At 39.0% G+C, this 22,749-nt stretch overlaps 1 protein-coding gene across 3 annotated transcripts in view; it reads right to left on the reverse strand.

Moving 5' to 3' along the window:
• Dym (dymeclin) overlaps nucleotides 1-22,749 on the reverse strand; it is a 369,953-nt gene that overhangs the window by 43,160 nt on the left and 304,044 nt on the right. For all 3 annotated transcript variants that reach the window (XM_047527019.1, XM_047527018.1, XM_047527017.1), the window contains one exon: nucleotides 17,759-17,872. In XM_047527019.1, the coding sequence (XP_047382975.1) occupies nucleotides 17,759-17,872 (114 nt within the window). The remainder of the gene's footprint in view (nucleotides 1-17,758; nucleotides 17,873-22,749) is intronic.

The following is a 22,749-nucleotide window of genomic DNA, read 5'->3' on the forward strand; positions in this document are numbered from 1 at the left end:
CCCATACATTCGAGGCAAGCGCTCTACCACTGAGCCGCAACCCCAGCCCCCACATTTATTTTGTTCATCCCATCTTAATGACCACCGTTCAATGCTGAACAGATGTGCTGAGAGAAGACATCCTTGTCTTCTTCCTGATCCTAGAGGAAAAAGCATTCTGCCTTTCATGACCATGTGTGGCATTGGCTGTGAGTTTTTCATATATGCCCATTACCATTTCTAGTTTTTTGAGAATTTTTATCATGAAAAGATAAAATAGTTCTGTCTGCTACAGGGACTAAACACTTTTTCTGTAAAGGACCAGATAATAAATATTTTAGATCTTGTGAGCCACATGATCTATATCACAACTACTGGATTTTGCTACTGTAGTGTGAAAGTAGCCATAAACAATATGTGAGTGGATGGAGCTATGAACCACAGGACTCCGCCTGTGGGTCATCCATCACTTGTTGATCTCTGGTCTATGAAGATGGTCATGTTTTTTTTTTTTCCCCCCTGCAGTGCTGGGGATTGAACCCAGGACTTTATGCTTGTGAGGCAAGCACTCTACCAACTGACCTATACCCCCAGTCCATGATCATGTGGTTTTGTACTTTATCAGTAAGGCATACTGCATTATTTGATTTTTGAATATAAACCAGATTTTGCATTCCTGAGATAAATCTCATTTAGTCAAGGTATATAATCCTTTGTGTTGCTGATGTTGGCTTGCCAATATTTTGTAAAAGATTTTTGTGTCTGTTCATGAGAGACGTGACATGTACAAAGTTCATGGTCTGTACTTTTCTTTGATCTCTTTATCTGGTTTCGGTATCAAGGTAGTACTGGCCTCGCGGATGAGTTGGGGAGCATTCCTCCCTCCTGTAGTTTCTGAAAGAGTTTGTGGAAGATTTATATTATTTCTTTTTAAAAACTATAAGTGAAGCTACATGAGTCCGTTTTGTTTTTCCTTATAGGAAGATTTTAATTACTAATTATTTTTATTTTAATTTTTAAACTAGTGATGTGTCTATTCAAACTTTCTAATTCTTAAATCAGTTTTGATCATTTGTGTCTAAAAATTTCCTATTTCATCTACAATGTTTAATTTTTTGGTTTAAAGTTGTTCTTAATATTCCCTTACATTTCTTTTTATTCTACAGGGTCGATGATGAGATCCCCACTTTCAGTCTTCACTTTGGTAATCTGTGTTTTCTCTTTTTTGTGTGTTCACTCAAGGTAAATGTTTATTCATTTTATTGATCTTCTAAAAAAAAAACGGATTTTGATTTCACTGATATTTTTACAGTTTTTCTCTTTTTTATTTCATTGATTGGCACTATGAGCTTTAATTTCTATTCTTTTGTTTTTGGCCTTAATTTGCTTTTCTTCTTTTAGTTTCTTTTGGTAGAAGCTTAAATTATTTATTTGATATACACAACCCCCCTACCCCCACCAATACAGGTATTTAAAGCTATAAAAGTTCCTCTAAGCACCACTTGGGCTGCATACCGTAACTTTTCATAAGCTGTGTGTTCATTTTCATTCAGGTAAAAGTGTTTTCTAATTCCCCCTGTGATTTCTTCTTTGATTCATTGAACGTGTGTTGCTTAATTTTCAAATATTTGGGAATTTCTCAAACTTCTCTCCATTGCTGACTTCTAATTTAATTCTGTTGTTGTCCATGAACACATTTGTTTGACTTCAACCCTTTCAAATTTAAGATCTGGCTTGTGACCTACCGCATGGACTACCCTGGAGAATGTTCCATATGCACTTAAAAAGATTATGCATATTCGGCTACCACTGGGTAGAATGCTCTACCATTCAGATCAAGTTGGTTGATGGTGTTGTTCAGATCTCTATTCTTGCTGACTACTTAATTATTCTATTATGGAGGAACTGAAATCTACATCTATTAGTTTTGGACTATCTCTATTCCTTTTCAATTTTGTTTAAGTTTTGCTAAACTTATTGTTTTTAGTAGCTCAGAATTTGAAATAATCTAAATGTCTGCCAATAATAGAATGGATAAACTTTGAACTATTTATATGATGTCATATTAATGCATCAGAGGAAACAATATGTATAACAACATAAATGTCTCTCATAAATGCAATACTGAGTAAAAGGAGAAAGTTGAAAAGGAAAATACAGTGCATGATTTCATTTATGAAAAGTTCAAAATCAGAAACCATATTGTTTGGGAATATACACACAGACGGTGAAATGATGAAGAATGAGATGACTGTCTCTAAAGAAAGGACAGTGCTTATTTCTAGGAGGACACGGTATATGGCGATTTCTGGGATGTTGACAACATTCCATCCTTGATCACAGCAGTGATCATATGGATATTCACCTTATAGTTACTCTTTTCAAGTGTATGTCTATTATGTAGTCATCTGTATTGTGATATCTTTCTCAATTAGAATAGTAAAAAAAAATAAGGGAGGGATTTCTTTTTTTTTGTGGTCTGGGGATTGAACTCAGAGCCTCATTCCATGTGTAATATTTCTGAACTGCATCCCCAACCCTTTTTATTTTTTTATTTTAAGACAGGGCCTGACTAAGTTGCCTAGGCTGGCCTTGAACTTGATATTCTCCTGCCTCAGCCTCTTGAGCAAGTGGGATTATAGATGAGTGTCACTATGCCTTGCTGGAGGAGGTTTTATTAGTAGAGAGAACCTTGACTATGTTTTAGATATGATGTTTGACCAGAAACAGGTATCATTTCTGTGACTCGATCAACATCTGAAATTAGCAATAATATACGTTCCTTCCAATTTCATTCTAAGATTATTGAACAACAGTATAATTCTTACCTAATACTAAAGAAAAGCTAATGTAAGGGTTTTTTTTTTTTTTTTTTAAACTTTCATATTTGAAGTGTAATAGGGTCATTTCTAGTTGAAAGAGTGCACAAGAAATCTTTCTGATGAACAAAGATAATTTCTGGACACAAATAATTAAGCCTATGATTTATCATTTTTAATATGAGAGTTTCTGTACAGTGGATATTCTTGAAGTGGGGCATATTGGTAGTGATCTTTAAAATCTAGTAACTGACATTACATTAGCCAAAGATTAGGAAATCCCCTGAAATATTTATCCACACTCATATTTTAAACTGGGCGTGGGGGTTAAAGATCATATCATTATTTTTAAGTTTTCAAAATGAATTTGGTTCCTACTTATTAAAGTGTGTAATGTCTAAGTACTTCAACTGCCTTCAGAGCTGCCAGGCAAGAATTCTATAGAGAACTTATTTGTAATGAAGTGCCAAGAAAACAAAACAAAACATTACATGAACTAATAATAATAATCGGGGGGAAGGGAAAAAAAATAATGAATCAAACACATCATTGCCCTATGTAAATGTATGATTACACAAATGGTATGCCTTGACTCCATGTACAAATAGAGAAACAACATGTATCTCATTTGTATACAATAATAATAAAAAAAAAGAAAAGAAAAGAAAAAAAAATAATAATCTCAAACTCACTTTTAGGCAACAATATTATCCATATTCTTCACAGAGCTAGGCTAGATTTCAGGACCTCAAATCCTCTAAAAATCAGCAAATGCAGTGCACCAGGAAATGTGAACCACTTGTCCAGATGCTCACCAGCAGCCTCCGTGTGATCATCTATATGTCAATCACTGCTACCTCCAATTTCCCTCAAAAACAAAAATCATTAAAGAAAGTGGCCTTATTCCTTCAAATGACAAATTTTTCTGTGTAAGGTATTACAGTAGTATTTAAGACAATGAACATTGTCTTTTTTTTTTTTTTAAAGTCTTATATCCCCTTCAAAGTTTTCAGAAACTTTTGGGCTCTCTGTATGTTAAGAATACCCCTTCAAAAATCATAAGAACCAAATGCAATCATTTTGTTTCCTTATATTACTTAAAAAAGTCTATATGAAAAAGCTAAATTGAGAATATTAATAAAATAAGCAGAACCTATAGGACAAATCATTATGATCTATTAGCTTTCTTCTTATCAAAATAATTCATTAGTCACTGATGCATTAAAATAATTTTATAACTATCTGGGAACCACTAGTTTTTGGCATATGTTAGCAGTTCAAAATGTTTTGTAAGAATTGAAATAAATAGCTTGAATGGTAACTACTTAGGCAATGAAAGTCTCAGTGACACTCATATAGTCAATCCCAGAACAGTCAAGGTTGGGACAGATGAATGATGATACTAGGTTTATTTTTTAAACTACCATAGGAGATTCTCTTTTTTAGGAAATTTTAGTTTGTGACTCACAAGTTTCTTACCAAAGAAAACCCTATCAAAACTAATAGCAGGGATTTAAAGATGAAATCACACAGAATAAAATTTCATTTTCTACCAAAGAGGATCAGCATGTCCCATTGCTACCCTTGTACTGTGAACCTTGTTTCTTAGTCACTGGAAACCATGGTTTGGAGAACTAGGTGATACAGACTGAATGTTTATGTTCCCCACAACTTCTTTTAAGATATTATAATCTAAGACATTATAACAAATATCATCTTGATTGTTTATCAAGAATGGCTATGACAGGCACAGTGGCTCAAATCTGTCATCTCAGCTACTCAGGAGGCTGAGGCAGAAGGTTTACAAATTCAAGGCTACCTGGGTAACACAGTGAGATCCCATCTCAAAAAACTGTTGGTGGTACAGTTCAGTGGGTGAGTACAGGCCTAGCCTGCACGAGGCCATGGGTACAATTTCAGTATCTCCAAACAAACAAACAACAACAAACCTCCCTAAAAGTAAATATGTCGTGAGACCATGTGTTTAGTACAATTTCTATGTTATGTATGAAAAAGGTCTAATAGCCTTGTAGTATTCCTTACAGCAGTGACATCGCAGAGATTATAACACAGTGTATGGATATTGTCAAACCAAGAAGCTAATCTGGCATATTGTGAAGGAGTTAGGTTAAACAAATTGATCTAATTGTCAGAAGTGACAGGCACAGGCTCCTATCAGTTTCTGTCAGAACCCAAGAACATGCATGCTGTACACACATTGGAGGAGGCAGACAAAAATCAATCAGAAAAAAAGCACAGTGGCTCTTTGCTAGACCTTCTACCATGTTCTGAGAAAGAACCAGAAATAGGAAAAAACTAAGATCATTTCCCAAATTGATGCTAATAACATAAATCAGAATATTTTACTGTTTGAACTATAATGAAATCACTGTGAGTAACAGCCAAGAGCACCCTGAGAAATATTAAAAATTTAGTAAGGCCAGACTACACAGGAACTACCTTCCCCATGAGGAGAACTAAAATGGAGGTCCTCATGTTAGGCTTTTGTACAAAGCTATAAGAAAGCATGAGTGTAGGGGCTGGGGAGATAGCTCAGTCGGTAGTGTGCTTGCCTTGTAAGCACAAGGCCCTGGGTTCAATCCCCAGCACCCAAAAAAAGAAAGCATGAGTGTGGAATATTATCACAGAATTAAGTAACTATTCCACCAGTCACACCTGAGCTTCTCTATTACATGTTGGCTTGGAAGCAGACTCTTCAAGAGTCTATGGAGAACTGTTCTTCAAAGAATGTTTTCAAAACAGCATTACAGGCCATTACATGTTGGCTTGGAAGAGTCTGCTTCCAAGCCAACATGTAATAGAGAAGCTCAGGTGTGACTGGTGGAATAGTTACTTAATTCTGTGATAATATTCCACACTCATGCTTTCTTTTTTTGGGTGCTGGGGATTGAACCCAGGGCCTTGTGCTTACAAGGCAAGCATGCTACCGTCAATGGGCCTATTCTTCTTTTTCTCTCCTTCCTCCCTCTTCCCTTCCTCACAAACAGCAAATAGCAAAGTGTCCAGGATATAGCAGATATGCTTCAGATACTCCAGAGCAAAGTGTAAAGACCCCTGACCTCCTGGAGTTTATGTCATCCTGCAGAATAATAACAAATAACTATATAGTATGCTGGTGAGAAACGCTGTGGACAGAGAGAAAAACATAGTAGGGTTAGAGGGGCTGGGAATGCTGGAAGAAAAACGAGACAGCCAGGGCAGGCCTCATCTGCTCAGGTGAAGAAATGTGAAGACAGTGCAGGAGTGAGGTGAGAGGTACCTGAAGGGGGAGTGACCCAGGTCCAAGTCCTAGGGGTAGAGAGCAGGGGTGCTGTCCAGTGCTGTGCTTCTCCAATTTGAGCAGGCAGCAGAACCGCCGGAAGGCCTGGTATAGCACAGGCCCCCATTGCTGGGTTCCAGCACCACTTCTTCTGATTTAGCAGGTGTCAGGTGGGGCCTAGGAAACTGCATTTCTAACAAGTTCTCAGGGGATGCTGATGCTCCTAGTCCAAGGATCACACTTTGAAAACCACCGATTAAATGCACTGTTTTTAACCTCTGAATCACTAAGTGACAATTGATCATTAAATCAATCTAACAAGCCTGTCCAGCAATTAAAAAAAAAAGAATAGGAAATATGGCAGCATATTGCATTTAATGAGGGTAGTACTATTCTATGAAGTTTTTGTTTCAGTTACATACAAATGTGCATATTGCATTAATAGCGTAAAATGTACTTTTTAATGGGAATGGCAGTCAAAAAAGATCAAAAGCCATTGGTCTAATGACTATTGTAGCACTGAATGACAAAAGCCACATTAATTTGGCAGAGGGAATTGAGGAGCCCTACTGTTTCTGTTGAGTACTAAGCCGATCTGGCCTTGGGCCCTCTCTTCCACTCACAGGTGCATTTCCTCTGCCTGCATTTCTCCTCTTTCATCTTTGCCTAGAATCCTTCCAAGACAGAATGTAAGTTCAGGTTCCTCCTTAACCTTTCTGACAAGCTCTTCCAGTGATGTCTCTGTTCCTTCCTCCTGACTTATTCTCTACACCTGTCACTGGACACACAGCATAAGCTACCCAGCTTGGTTAATTATCTTTCTCTCCTGAAATGGGATACACACACACACACACACACACACACACACACACACACACGCACACATACTTTGAGGGCACTGCTTGTGTCTTTTTGTTCCCTCAATATTGTCCTAGCAATGTCCTGTTCAAAGTGAAGTCAAATAACTAACTGTGGGCAGAAAGAACAGTCAAGCCACGTTTGTTAATTATAATGTATTATTTCTAAGTTAAAGGTAATGAGAGACCTGACAGAGAAATGAAAGATATTTGGTGGAGGGGAACGAGGGAGATCCCAACAGAAGAAAGTTTTTAAGCAAGTCAATACTAAGAAGCTATGAAAAAACTCTTGGAGCTGGTTGTGGTGGTTCATACCTGTCCCAACAACTCAGGAGGCTGAGGCAGGAGGATGGCAAGTTTGAGGATAGCCTGGGCAACTAGTGAGACTGTCTCAAATTAAAATTTTTAAAAGGGGGGGGGTAGCTCAGTGGTGGTGCTTGCCTAGCATGTGCAAGGTCCTGGGTTCGATCACTAATAATGAAAACCAAAACCAAAACCAAAAAACACCACTTGAAATTTCTGTGTAACTTTCTATATTTCTCTTTGAGTAAGTGTAGACAATGGTGAAAGTACTCTAAAAGGAGCATACAAAAATGAAGGTTTTTAAGTCAGTGTGAAACTGGTTATCACTTTTAATTTCTGATTTACCAAGTGTCTTAAGCAAATGAAAAGTTCATTTAATGTCATAACTTAAACTATTCCAAAGCTTCCTACTTATACTAAAAGAGAAGCTATCTTCTGGTTAGTTCCTCTTGAAAAGCATGATCTCATTTGTGTATTTGAGAACACGCGTGCGCGCGCACGTGTATGTGTGTGTGTGTGTGTGTTACTGGGGACTGAACCCAGGGCCTCATTCAGGCTAGGCAAGTGCTTTTGCTTTTCCATTTAGTTACACCTTCAGCCCTGGTAAAATCCTTAATCCTCAAATGATGTAGACAGTTCACCAAATTGACAGAGACAGGGAACCTGGGAACTACACATAATTGAATATGAGGTGGTGTGGTTGTGAACATGCATGCAACTGGGTGAACTGTGCCCTGTCACCATGACATTCAAATTGTCCCACAATAAGTGAAGTAGGAGCCAGGAGCTGTTGTGGACACAGACAGTGAGAGCTTTGAGCTGTGGCTTCTAACTCAGCTCCCAGGGGACATACTGACTTTCTTTATTTCCTTCTGAACCCTAAAGGAGAAATAAGCAATTAAGGATTTCAGAGCTTGTTCTTTAAGTCTCTGTTTAAGCAGGAGGGTCCAGAAAAAATAATTACCTGGAATTGCCTTTCCCAGACTTCACAGAATACAAGTAAGAAGAGAATGTTTAGAATGATATTAATACTATTTACTCTGAACAGCCAAGTTGTTTAACTATAGAGACAGATTTATTCAAAGAGTATATATTCCCACACAGGATATTCTACAAATATTTTAGAAGACTATGTCAAATAGTATTTGATTGAAAAATATTTTATTTGGTTGAAAGTAAGTTACTATGCCTTGGGCTTCCAGATTTTAATGTTTACTTGCCCAAAAGTGGAAGAATAATTTTTCTACAAATTTGGCTAGAGGTCTACAGTACAAGGGAAACATCGAAAACTTTTGACTCATCTGCTTTAGCTGACATTAGTGAATTCATGAGTAAGGGGCACTGTGATCCTCTTAACAACCCACAAGGTAGCTAGAAAGAACTCTGAATTTTTTAATGTTTACTATACATATTTCAAGAAAGGTGAATCAATAAGCGTACACTATTCTGCACTTTCATAGAGAGCTCACAAAAACAGCATTTTCTCAATTTAAAACCAACTCTTCCATTAAAAACTCATATACAAAGCTATTATTATATACCCAACAATTATTTTATCAGTATATATTAGTAAACCACCCCAAAAGACTATGATGTGCTCTTATATGGTATAATACAAATATTATTCAACACACAGCTTGAATTTTCAATCAATTTTAGATAACATAGTATTCTGTGAATTAACGCTAGAGGTTTTAAGTGATTCATTTTATTATAAACATTCAATCCAAAAAGATGATTAAAATAATTGAGATAAGATAAGCCTTGATTATAAGTATAAAGAGACTTTTTTTCTAGAAACATCTGTGGTAATAATATGCTATCATTTAAACCAACTGAGGATGACTCACCATCTGTGAGTAAATGTAATTTTTGTTTCCTTTCCCAGTACTGGTGACGGTTTTTTTTTTTTTTTTCTTTGTTTTTTAAGACAGAATCATCCATCTTCTGTCCTTTTTTGCAATCACAGAGTGAGAGGGGAAGCTGGATCAGGAGCACAATTTCTTATTGTGCTTCAGAACAAAATTAACTCACTCACTTAAGGGATTTAGTCATGACCTTGGCCTCAGCAAGATCTAACTTTAAGTAAGAGCTAACTTTCCTAGGACCTCCCACAGATCGATTAATTTCTCTATTTAGTTGTAATCCTAAAAAACACAGAGTTATATTTTCAATTACATGCCACTATCTCAAAGATAAAGAATAGTTGCTCTCTGAACATGGTAGAGTAAATGAGCATTCAAGCAGTAGACTGCACACTACAGTTAATTTCACTTTAAGGTCAGTGTTACAGTGAACTAAATACAAGGTTAATCTTTTGTATCTACTGTGGCCCATGGAGGGGCTCTTGGGCCCCAAGTGTTCATTAAAGGAATTAGAAAATAAATCTGGAATTGCATTAAGTAGAAAAAAATGGGACAAGGACACAGTGAGAGATAAGCCAAAGATAAGAGAAAAGATTTATCAAAAAGAAGAAATACAGGGCTTGGGTTGTGGCTCAGTGGTAGAGCACTTGCCTCGGACGTGTGAGGCACCAGGTTTGATCCTCAGCACCACATAAAAATAAATGAAGAAGATAAAGGTATTGTGTCTCTCTACAACTAAAAAAAAAAGGCACAAAAGGAAAAAGTTTGGGTATTTATATGGCAGTGGAATGAGAAAGTACTTCAGCTGTAGAGGGAGATGGGAGAGGAGGGCGGGCAAGGCTCTAAGAAGGTGGTGACCTACTACACACACACCAGGTCTTGGCTCCTAAAAAGAAAACCTAAAAGGAACTGGAGCTTATTGGAACAGTGGCTGACTTCTGAGCTGAGCCTGAGGCAGGAAAAATGCAGGATTACTCTGCAGCATCCCGTGGAGCCAGGAAGTAAGGAAGTTCTCAGAACAAGATGGGGTCACATGGAATGATAGGGGATTCAACTTGGAGAAGCCACACTGGCCAAAGCTGGAACAACCTGAGTAACAAAATAAACAAGTGCTAAAACTGAGTTATAACCCATGGAATAAAATACAAAATCACCATTAAGTAAGTACCATGGTAGTTAGGTGTTATTATGTAGGTAAGATCCACCCATGATGATAAAATCAGTGGGCAAAACTGTGAGGAGACACAGGATCCTAGTAAAAACTCAAGTATCAACACCAAGATATTTATCAATGACAAAGGGAAAATGACTTTTCACTGGAGAAACCTGGAGACAGCACCTTAATCAAATGACAAAAGACAACCTCCCAGTCACGAGATGTGCTGCCCTCACACATCTCCTGATAACGCACTGAGGACACAACACTTCTGCGGTGTTTTGCCAAATATGCTTAACTTCAGTAGACTGATGAGAAAAAAATCAGAAAAACTAAATTGAGAGACATGCTGGAATGCAAAAAAGGGCACTGGGAGAGGAAAAAAGGCAAAATTCAAGGTAGGTCTGAATCAACTGAATTATGCTAATTTAGTTAGTGATCTGGGGGTTTCGATCACTGTACTATATAGCTACACAAGCTGTTAACATTATGGGAAGCTGGATGAAGATTCATGTGAACTCTACAATCCTTACAACTGGTGCCTACCACAAACAGGGAGGGACGGGGAAGTTAAAATTCCAAAGAGGATGGTGGAATAAAATTTGAAAAGCAGGTCTAGAAATTGAAAATTTTACTTCCCAACTCCTGAGTTCTGGAAGACCCCCTTTCCTCTGCAGAGCATAAAGTGAGCTTTGCCCTTATCTGTTACCATAGTGACTGAACAGCTACTCTGTACGAAACACTGAACGTCAGGGCAAGCACGCGTATTGCTGATCCTACCCCGGAGGAAGTTAGAGGTGAGGGGAGAGAAGCACTGAAGACCAGATGCACAGCAGGACACAAGCTACAGGCTAGGATGCTGTGGGTGCTTTGAGGAGGGAGGCATATGTAGATTGAGGAGTAAAAGTAAAGGTTTCACAAAGTTGTTGGCTTCATCAGGTACTTTAATGAATACCAGAACTTGGCTGAGCAAAAAGCGAAGTGGGGGAAGCAAGTCAACCAATGTAGAAAAGGACAAAGCAAGGCACAGGCAGCTGGTTGGCTGGAGTGGTGGGTGGAGAAAGAGAAGAGGGAGGAGAGAGGGGGCTGGGTTCAAACTGGGAGGGTCTAGAATTCCAAGCTAGGACTCCAGACTTTATCTAGTAGTAAGAGATCACTCACCCCCGAATCTTTTTAAGTAGGAGATGGAAGATACTAGAACACTCTTAAGAACTGCAAGAAACTTTTGGGTTCTTCTTGTGTGACTTCTGTCAACCGCATCTCCTGTGCCATGGATTTGATATCCCTGCAGTACGTATACACACACTGACTATTATTCAACTATAAAAAGAAAAAAAAAATCTGCCATTTATAGCAACATGAATGGAACTAGAGAGGACACTGTATTAAGTGAAATAAGGTACAGAAAGATACATACTGCATGTCTCACTTGTATATGGAAGCAAAAGGTTGATCTCAAAGAAGCAGAGAAGAGTAGAACAGTGGTCACTAGAGTCTAACAAGGTCACTAGAGTCTTGGGTGTACAAGGGGTGGAGACAGGGGTTAACAAACGGGGTGCAGGCGGACAGGAGACATAACTGCTAGCATTCTGTTGCACAGTAGGGTAACTATTGTTGACAATGATTAATTATTTCAAAATAGCTAGTAGAAAAGATTTTGAATGTACCCAACCAAGCAATGATAAATGTCTGAAATTGCAGGCATGCCAATTACCCTTATCTGATCATTATATCTTGTATATATGTATTGAAATGTCACACTGTACTCCATAAGTAAGTACAATTATTATGCATCAATTTAAAAATAAAAAGATACTAAAAATAAAATAAAAGTGCTGCCAGTTCTTTTACCATTCATTTACTTATTTTGGGTTTCAATTTTGTTTAAAGGACATATTCTTCCAGTTTGAGATTATTCTCACTGAAGGAGATAAAAGAACTGAACTAGAATTAAAAATGGGAGAATGTATAAACAAATAAATCATGCAGTAACCTTTCTGTGCTAAAGACCCACAGCTTCTGGTTTCCCCACAAGAGGATCAAAATCCCTTTCCAATTTGAGTCTTATGATGATGCTGTGTAAGCCCGCACCACTCCATCACATCTGGCCTCCACACACTGCTCCCTCCGTCTTTCGTACACATCCTTTCAGAAAGCCCACGCTGTCTGGGAGGCGCTTTACTACTTCTCACGCTGCTTTACCAGTGTGTTTACATCCTGTGCCACATTTTAAGGGGCAACTTAAACACCCTCCTCTCTGTCTCTCACGCTTTCCCCTGTGGGCAAGCTCTAGGTGAACAGGACCTTTCCTATCTTATCTCCAGCAGGGCTTGGGGGTTGACTGTGGCAATGAGAGGAACTTATATTTTGGGAGGCAGAAAAAGAAACCCGGGTCTGGTGTCAGTGTGGCAGGACTGTGGGCGTCAGCCAGAAGCTTAGAGGTCCTGCAGACCCTCACTTTGATGCTCTGGGCAGGCCAGGTCATTTGTGGTGCCGTTCCTGCCACTTCTGATTTCCTCTACCAGCAGTGGCTTGCTGTCAACTTTGCTCTCCAGTCCTTTCAGTGATTTTGAATTCTTCAAGTTACACCTTTGACTGTTTGAAATCAGACAGGTCTGGTAGGAAAAAACAGAAGCTACTCTGTAGCAGTCAAGTGTAAGGGATTCACTGTGAAATAGGCTGATGAAGCTGTCGGGAAGGGTGCAGGCATGGAGTGGGAAGCAGTGACAGAGACAGCCGATGGCGCTGCCTTCTCAAGAGCACACTGCGAGCTGCTGACAATACTCAGCATCCCTTAGTCCTCAGCCACTGATACCCTGAGCTAGCTGCCACACCAAGAGTGGGGCTCTATTGGCATGTAGAATGTCTCCCAAAGGCCCAAGTGCCCATGTCCCCAGTTCACGGTGTTACTGGGAGGTATTGAAACCATGAAGAGGAGGGGCCTGGTGGAAGTTTTTAGGTTACTGGGTGTGTGCCTATGAAGGGGATGGCAGGACACTGGCCCCTTCCTCTTCCTCTATTTTGCTCCCTAGCTTGTAATGAGGTGAGCTCTGCCATGTGTTTTCTGTATAAATATGATGCCTTGTCACTGGCCCTAGCAGTGGAATCAACTGATCATGGACCAAAACTTCTAGAACCGTGAGCCAAAAGAAGTCTTTATCAGTTCATTAGTTCAGTCATTTTATTACAGTAACAAAAAATGTGACTAACACAGCAGGTGAGGGCAGAGGCCTGATTCTGGAGAATGATGGGTTTTCTTTTTCTTTTGCCCTCCAAATCTCATGCAAGTACCTCTCCCTGGCAGACTACAACCTAGAATGATGAGGAGGACTCTGGGAAATGTAATAATCTTGGCCCCTCCTCTGTGACACAGAAAGACAGAAGAGGGTAACAGTGATGCACAGATGATACTAGTTACTCCAGTACAAACGTATCTCTCGTATTTGCACAAAATAATCACTAAGTATGTGATCAAGACCTCCCAGACCCACCTTCCCCAGTTTTCTAGCTTTCTTGAACCAAATTCTTTTTCTTGTTATGAGTGATACACAACTTCTAGCACGCAGGTCTGTCATCTGCTTTCACAAACTGAAAAGTGAATTCTTTGTAATGTAAATCTGCCCACAGTCACAGCTTTTCTTACTGTTTTTTTGCATTTTCTGAGAGTGATAACAGTCACCAAAATTTATGTGGTTCCCCCTTTGGGAGGAATGACAATTTTAGTACATGCTTAGACAAAATTAAACTCGTAGGAATGGAAAAATCTTTAGCAGTAACATAGTTGGATTTCCCAACCAGTGTTTGAATCTTTACAATCAGAATGGCGAAGAACAAGGAATACATGTGCTCCTTGCTTTCTGCTCTTGCTGCCAGTGGCAGACCTTGGTAACAGACCTCAGTGCTTTTCTTGTTAAACCTGAACTGAGTCTTAGAATCCTTCTCTATTCACTTCCATCCAGCTAGCACCAAAAGTTAAGAGCTGCATTCAAGATGGAACTTATTCACTTCCCTGCCAAAGGGCCATCAGTCTGTTACCCTCATACTCTAGTGAGAGTGAACATTTCACCTCCCCAAACTTGCCCATTCCATCTGTTAGAAAATTCTTCCTTCTATGGGACTGAAATGTGTGCCCCTGTATGTGGCTTCCACTGGTCCTAGTCCTGCTCCTTGAGAGCACACATAAAAAGACCCAATCTGTTTCCATAAACGATTTTTCCAGTACTTGAAGACAAGTCTTTTCTTCTTGAATCTTTTCTCCTTAAGGTAATAACCACAGTCTGAGTTCCTGTAGTCAGTCACTCCTTGTGTTCTTTCACAATTTTGGTGATCATCTGAAAAGTCCCCCAACTGGCATTCACTAAGTTTGTCTACAGTCTGTCTACACTAGCAACACTCGGCTGAGCCCACAATACTTAGGAAAGCAGAGGCAGGCTGCTATCCCTGGCACATTTGGCTGACCAACCTCTGAAAGTTTTCTACACTGTTTTCAAGGTATCCTTGAGACCATACAGACCAAGTCCAAATCCACTTTCATCAACAACTCTTCCAGTGTTCAACCTGTTCTCTAATCCTCTGGCAGAACTTAGGTTGCTCTAGTCATGGAGCAGAGCTTTTGTAACCAAGGCAGATGGCGGCTCTCTCGTAGGGGGCCTGAGTGCTCTCCTCACCCCTCCAGATATCCATCCTCTTGGATGACTTCGGTTGGTACTTCCACTCTTAGCACCGTGGTCCAATACAAGTAATAGTTTTTTAACTGGTTTGTTTCTCAACCCAGTTGCCAGAGTTATTCTATTAAATTTCTATTAGTGATTCATATAATTTCTCTTCTCAAATCTTACAAAGTTTCCCATTTCACTCAGGAAAAAAAAATCTAAAAAACAAATTACTAAAATAGTCTAAAGGCCACACTGTGTGACTGTTGCGTGCCTCCCGCTCCCGTCAGCTCTGTCCACACTCTTCCCCTCCCGGCCTTGCTTGCCCAGCTCTCACTGTGCTGGTCTCCTTGTTTTCATCACATGCAGCATCCTCCTGCTGTAGGAGCCCTTGAGTGGCTCTCGTCCTGTGGTGTCAGCCTGTTTAAGTCCCTCACCTTCTTGTCTTTGCTAAATGTCGCTCAGACTGTTCTCTAATTCTACAACTTTCTCCCACCACAGCCTCACTGATCCGCCCAACCCCTTAACCTGGCCACGTTTCCTTCTTTTCCACAGCACTCACTATGCTCTAACACACTAGATGCATTGTTATTTATCACGCTTCTTGCTTACTGTCCGCCCCTTCCTGCTGTACAGTAAGCCCTGTAAAGGCATGGCATTGGTCACTGAGGTAGCCCAGGCACCTACAGCAATGGCTGTCACAGAGCAGATGCTTGAGGATTTATTCAGTGTTGATGGGGCCTGTGGCAAGCTTAAAGCTAACATATCATATGACTTAATCTCCCTGGCTTTGCTTTAGACATAAGCCCTCCAGCCAGCCATCCTCTCCTACACTTTGGTCCTCTACTGCTTTTTGCCTTCTCTCCCCTGCCCAGACTCGTTTCTTCACTTCCTCCTAGACCATGGTACCGTTTCAAGCCTGTTCATGCCCACATCCTACACCCTTACCTCTTTGATTGAAGTGGGGCTCTATTCAGTACTCCGATCCCCTGAGGTTTTCATACTCTATATTCTTCAGGTCTGGAAGTAGGGTTGATGATCTTTTTGCTTTCTTTACTTCTTCCTATTACTCTTCTACCCTGAAGCAAAATACAAGGCTGGTAGCTGCCTCTTTTCTTCCATGAAGCTGTCTGTCATTGACTTCCAGGTGGCTGCCCCATAGCTCCCAGTTCCTCACCTGGCTCAATCATGCTTTCATTCACATCTATACCATCTCTGTCCCTCACACTCATGGTCAAATTCAGATCATGTGATCATGAAAATTTGTCTCACTTTTGAAATCATAGTCTAAATACACTTCTCTCCAATCACAATCTTTTTTACTCCCACTATACAAATTCTTTAAACTTATGAAAAATCTTCCTTCTCCCATCTCTGCATTATCCTTTTTCTGATGGCCTACTGATATTTCTTTCTTGACTAAGCTTAGAAACCAAGATCCATCACTTCCTGTGAAGAGCCACTCTGGTCTTCACGGATTTTTGTACTCGTTCATATGGCATAGTGCAAACAAATATAAATAGTGCAAAAACCAAAATCCAACACACCAGTGTCTTAGTTTATGTAAGAATGGGAATAAGTGAATTCTTGTATTTAAAAAATTGTCAGGAATAGAATAATGTGAAAGCCAAAGGGTCCAGTGAACTGTTTTTATGCTGTTAGTACATGTGGTGCCACTTAGTTGATCAACAGAAACATCTGCCATTTTTGCTCAGGACTGTGTGAGTCTCACTACTGTTTATGCACAGGGGAACTTCTGTAAGTGATTAAAATGACTAATGTGCTGTTATTTTACAAACTCTGTTATTATAACTGAAAATATTTTTATAACCTACAATAATATCTCTCAAGCATTCATTAATCAATGGTTCTAGTGATAGTACAGAAAAACACAGCCCCAAACAGCAAATACGGAACAAAGTTGGTTGCGATAAAACATGACGAAGGTGGCCAAATATCCACTATGTTGATAATTTAGGAAAAAGCATTCTGCAAAATTAGACCTAACGAAGGACAAACTTATTGAGAAGTATTAAAATAAAACTATGTTACAATACTATTCATTCATACATCTCCCAAAATAGCCCATTTGTATTTTTTCCTATGGGAAAGTTAGTCTTAACGAATGAATTTTAAATCATGAGATCACTTCAGGAATACATCTATCACACAAATGTAAATGACTTCCCCAAATCCAGTATTCCTCCTACCTTTTCCTCGAAATGCTTTCTTTCCCTTGCTATATTGCTGGCATATAGTAAATGGTGCAGAGATTATGAGCAGAGGCTTGTAGCCAGACTTCCTGGACCTGAATCCCCCAGCACAATCATTTTCTAGTTGTGTGGCTTTGGGTAGGTTTCTTCACCTCTCTCTACATCAGTTTCCTCATCTGAAAGACTCAGATGATAACACTGCCCACTGTACAGGACTGTTGTGAAGGCAGATGGGCTGATGCAGGTGAGAAACACTGTGTAAGGATCAGCTACTGTGGCAGCTGCCATCACCACCACCTTCCCATTGACACTTGATACTTTTACACGGAATTTGCTTAATTGGGTTAAAATAATTAGGTGCCTCTCTGTTAATGACATATGAATTACTCACAGGACATACAGGGGTCACTTAAAGGATGTGCTGTGGTATCCTTCTTTTGCTGTTTTCTTTTGAAAGGCTGCAGAAACCTCCACAATTCTGAGTAGCAGTACACAGAAAAGTAGGGACTACTTGGCCTTCTAGCACATGTACTGGATAAATGGTACAACTCTAAGTAGAGTTTGCTTAGGGGATGACGATTCATAAAGTGACATGGCAGGAAGTACCAACAGAGCATTTTTCTAGCCATCTTACCTTCAGTCTGTCTTTGGGCAGTGCAACAACCCCTTGCTTAATGATCTCTAAAACTCGCTCCACAGATAGCTCAGCTCCAGCTTGTAGCAACCTTGAGCTAAAGAAGGTGATCACCTGCAATACAAAGATAATTTTTTTTCAACAGGTAATTTTAAGAAATGTATTTTCAGTAGATGTCTTCCCACGTGGTAGTCGAATGATCATAATTCCATTTCTGAGTGACCTGGCATTCACTTCACCTGCCTTGCTACATGCAGTCCTGTCTTTACAGGGTTTAATGACTACATCAGGACCAACCCTGATTATTCAACGCAGGGCTGATTATTCATTCTGTGAATTAGGTAGCTTCCTAAATTCTGCTCTTTCTTGGGTTGCCCCATCCTGCATTTGTATTTCATTTAGAGAGCAACACTCAGGAGATGGTGGGAAGGGAAAGCTCAATCTTAAAGTCTGTCAATTTTGAAGCTTAACAGGGAGGGCTCAGAAAAAGGCTTAATAGGAAAGGAATTTAAAGTTAATGGCTAAAATGATGTTTTGGGGATTATCTGTTAAATTAAATTTATCCACATCATCCTCATCCCTGATCACCAGAGGTAATCAACAGCAAGCTATAATTACTCTTGTTTCATGTCACAGCACAACCTCAACTATGTAGCAAGACATTCACACAGTAGCATTCTGGAAATAACATCTAAATATTTGTCATTGTAGTTCAGTGGTAGAATACTTGTCTAGCATGTGATAGGCCCTTGATTTAATCTTCAGTACTGCCAAGAAACAAAACAGAGCAAAACAAATAAACAAAAATGAAACAAAAAAACCTAAAGAATGCCATCATTTTTTAACAAACCATGTTTAAAATCACGATATTAACAAATCAAGATTTGTGTTGAACTGATGATACATGCATATAATCCCAGCTACTTGGGAGGCTGAGGCAGAAGAATCACAAATTTGAGATCAGTCTCAGCAACTTAGTGAGATGCTGTCTGAAAATTATAAAAAGAACCAAACAAATGGAGGAGGGATGGTGGCTGGGAATGTAGCTGAGTGGTAAAGAACCTCTGGGTTCAATTCTCAGTAAGCCACCCCCTCCCAACCAAAAGGCCACTTCTGACCCTTTTTATTCAGGAGAGTAACACTGAGATGTTAATAGTCAAATATGCAAAAATAGAAAACTTCATTTTTTAAAACAACTTTCCTTTTTACATGTTTTAATTTTATGGGTAAAATGCATTATAAGTAATACCTGGCAAACATTTTAATATGTTTTCTTTTTAACTGCTCTTCTAAATATTATTGAAGAGCACAGGACTAAAACTTTTAACTATTCTGTGCAAAGCATGCTATATTACATGAATGCCGCTGAAATGCATTTGCTCTGCAAACAAAAGACATGGGGTGGGGAGCAGCACCATCTCCAAGCCTGGGCCTCACAACTCAGGTAATCAGCAAATACAAAGGGAGCCCATGGCTGGCTACACTGCGTTTGATTCTAGATAAATCATTGTTTTATCTCAAGCAAATTGTTGGCACAGCTCCTTTACAAGTTGCTTATTTTGTCCATAACAGGTTAGTTGTGCTTATGCAGTATGTGCTTACTGGGTCTTGTTTTTCCCAAATCAGATTTTAAATTCCCTTTGGTATTCTGGAATTAAGTCTGTTTAAGAGTTTAGATAGAAGTACATAAATAATTTTTAATATAGTGAATAAATTTTTGAAGAAAGACACAAATAGGAAACATACTGCAATAATTCCACTAAAATCTTATTTTAAAATATGCTAGAAAGATGTGAAATAAATGCTACCCTTTTGTATAAATATCCTCACAGGTTTTATTTTAAAATTTTAGCATTATTTTATTTTTTAGGGACAGGGTCTTGCTGTGTTGCCCAGGCTGGCTTCAAACTTGTAACCCTCTTGCTTCAGCCTCCCACGCAGCTGGGATTATAGGCACTTGCCATCATAACCAGCCAGGTTTGAAACATATACAATTTTTCTGAGGAAAAACATTGATTAACCATATAAAATAACATTTTTTTAAATTTTAATTTATTTTTATTGTAAACAAATGGGATACATGTTGTTTCTGTTTGTACATGGAGTAAAAGCATACCATTTGCGTAATCATACATTTACATAGGGTAATGATGTTTGATTCATTCTGTTATTTTTTCCTTCCCCCCACCCCTCCCACCCCTCTTTTCCCTCCATACAGTCCCTCTTTCCTCCATTCTTGCACCCCTCCTACCCCCCATTATGTGTCATCATTCGCTTATCAGTGAGATCATTCGCCTTTTGGATTTTTGAGATCGGCTTATCTTACTTAGCATGATATTCTCCAATTCCAACCATTTGCCTGTAAAATAACATTTTTGTTGGTAGAAAAAAAATGGCTGAATATTGGCAGTTTCATATGGTTTAAATTAATACCTGTACATAAAATTCTCTTCTTTGACCAAAAAATAGTTAGAGAATAGGAACATATTTGTTAAAAACACATTCTAAGAAATGAAACACTATCAGTGAAACAGTAGATATTGCTTGAGGCTTACAAATGGTTTTCTTTTTAATATTTACTAAAAGCTGAGATTTTGTTATTGGATGATGTTTAGCTTATAGCAATGGAGACAAGGGTAGTTCCCAAATATGGCTGACCATCAAAAGTGGCTGGGAAGCTTATGGAACACTGATCCTGTAGCCTAGCCAGAGGCCTTCTGTGTTGATCTCTCCAGGAGGTTATGACCATTAACCAGAATCTAGATTGGAGGTCTCCAAACTTCTGATTACATATGTCTACAGGTTAAAAAAAAAAAGAGACGGTACTTGCAATACATGTTCTATTTATTTATAAATTATGTAATAAAGTACAGCATTAATGTTTTATATATCAAAAATGCACACAGAAGGAATAAAAAGAATGAGATAAATACAAATAAACTAATATAAAAATACTTAACCAATAAGAAAACACTTTTTTTGTACTCATTAAATATTATTGAAATAATTTGAGCCAGGTTCAACAGAAGGATTGCAAGTTTGAGGCCAGTGTCAGTAACTTAAGGAGACCCTGGGTGCAGTCCCCAGTACCACAGAAAGGAAAATAATCTGGACAACTTGTTATATCCTATGTTTTGCTAATCACAAAGGCTTCACATTATCATCAGCAAGCAAAGTATATATATGCACAGTAAGACACACTTTATTATAGTGGATACAAACCCATAATGGAAATAGTCTTCTGGATAATGTTTATGGATCCATTTCTTGTGAGATTAGGTGGGTTTGTCACTGTTTCTACCTTGAAATGCGGTACCTGTTCTAGGAGGAGGGGAATGTCAGCTCTACCACTGTCTTCTGTCATGTGCGTTGATATTATTACTGTGTGACCTTCAGTCTTGGGGGCAAGTACCAGAAATGCAATACACGATGTCAACTGTAGGGAAGCGACAAGGCGAGAGCCCATGTGCCAGGCTGCGTGCCAACTCTCCTCTCTTCCTCAGGGCACCTGGAGCTCTGGAGCTGATCCCTGGTGTGTTGTCTATGCCAATACCATCAGTAAAATGATATCTCTTTATTTTTAAGTGAACAAATAAAGCATTGGCATATTCTTCCCTTGCTTCTCTGAACTGCTGGTGCATCCATTTACTCAGGAGATTGATGATCGAGATAACAAATGCCCGTAATCAGAGTTGAGTGGAACACATGGCATTCATATCCTCGCAGACATTATGAGCCAACAAAAGAGTGAGTACTCACATGTCACATCACTAAATAACAAAGTGATGCAATGACAGTTCTGTTTTGTTCTCTCTGTGGCCTACGCTGGCTTGCCTCTAAGCCCTAAGCAGTTTTCACCCCACCAGGACACCTGCAGAGGGGGCATGAGGCTTAGGTTCTAAGAAGACTTCTTCTTTCAAGCTCTCATTTGTATATTTTAAAGCTGACATTCTAATGTTTTTGCATTCAAATTGACACTATTTTAGCAAACTACCACTTCCAGAAGGAAGTATAATTTATACATCAAGAAGGAAGAAAACGAACCTGCACTGAATGCTTACTATGGACCATGTGCTCTACCTATACTATTTATTTCATTCTCCCAGAAATTCTATGAGGCTGATAAACAGTCCTTTTCCTATAGAGGAGTAAACAGGATCAGAGACAGAGGAGGGGCTGGAGTATGCCTGTGTCAGGAGCAGAACAGCACTCAGGTTAGGTCTCCAGCGTTTTTTATGTACAAACTGGAACACAGGTTTAATTAGGATTTTCATTTTTGTTTTGTTTCCCAGTAGTGGGGACTGAACCCAGGAGGGTTCTATCATTGAGCTACATACCAGATTCTTTCCCCACCATCCCCATTTATTTTTGAGACAGGGTCTTGCTAAATTGTCCAAGCTGGCCTGGAACTTGCAATTCTTCTGCCTCAGTCTCCCAAGTAGCTGGAATACAGGTATATGTGCCAAGCTTAGTTGTTGTTATCATTTTTTTTTTTTAAACAGGAAATATTTGAGCCAAAAGGTATAGATTACTTAACCAAAAAATTCAGACAGAATTAAGACTATAATACCAGCAAAGAATGTGAAAAAATTCATCCAGATATGAACTTGTATTTCCTACTCCCAGTTTAGAATTTTTATGCACTAGTAACTTTAGTGATGAGATTACAACAGATAATGTAGTTTTCATGAACTTGCACAGCAAACTGTTAAAATTGTTCAAAAGGATAAACTTTTTTTCCTCTGAAAATGTCTGCACAATATGTAGCAATAGAAAAAAACAAAACCTTCAACTAAAATGGGAATGAGTGCTTTGCTAGTATAACTCAAGGAAGGTACTTTCCATAGTGCATGCTTTACAACTTTCTCTGCCTGCTGAATTTGTCTGCAACTCATGAAATCCAAGTATAACAAGTTATCTCCCACTATGCTATTAGCCTGGAACCCTGACTGCCCAATGCCATGTTCTGATTAATCAGTGTACTCTTCAAG

This window comes from Sciurus carolinensis, chromosome 15 (genome assembly GCF_902686445.1).
Source record: "Sciurus carolinensis chromosome 15, mSciCar1.2, whole genome shotgun sequence".
In the NCBI taxonomy this organism is placed as follows: Eukaryota; Metazoa; Chordata; class Mammalia; order Rodentia; family Sciuridae; genus Sciurus; species Sciurus carolinensis.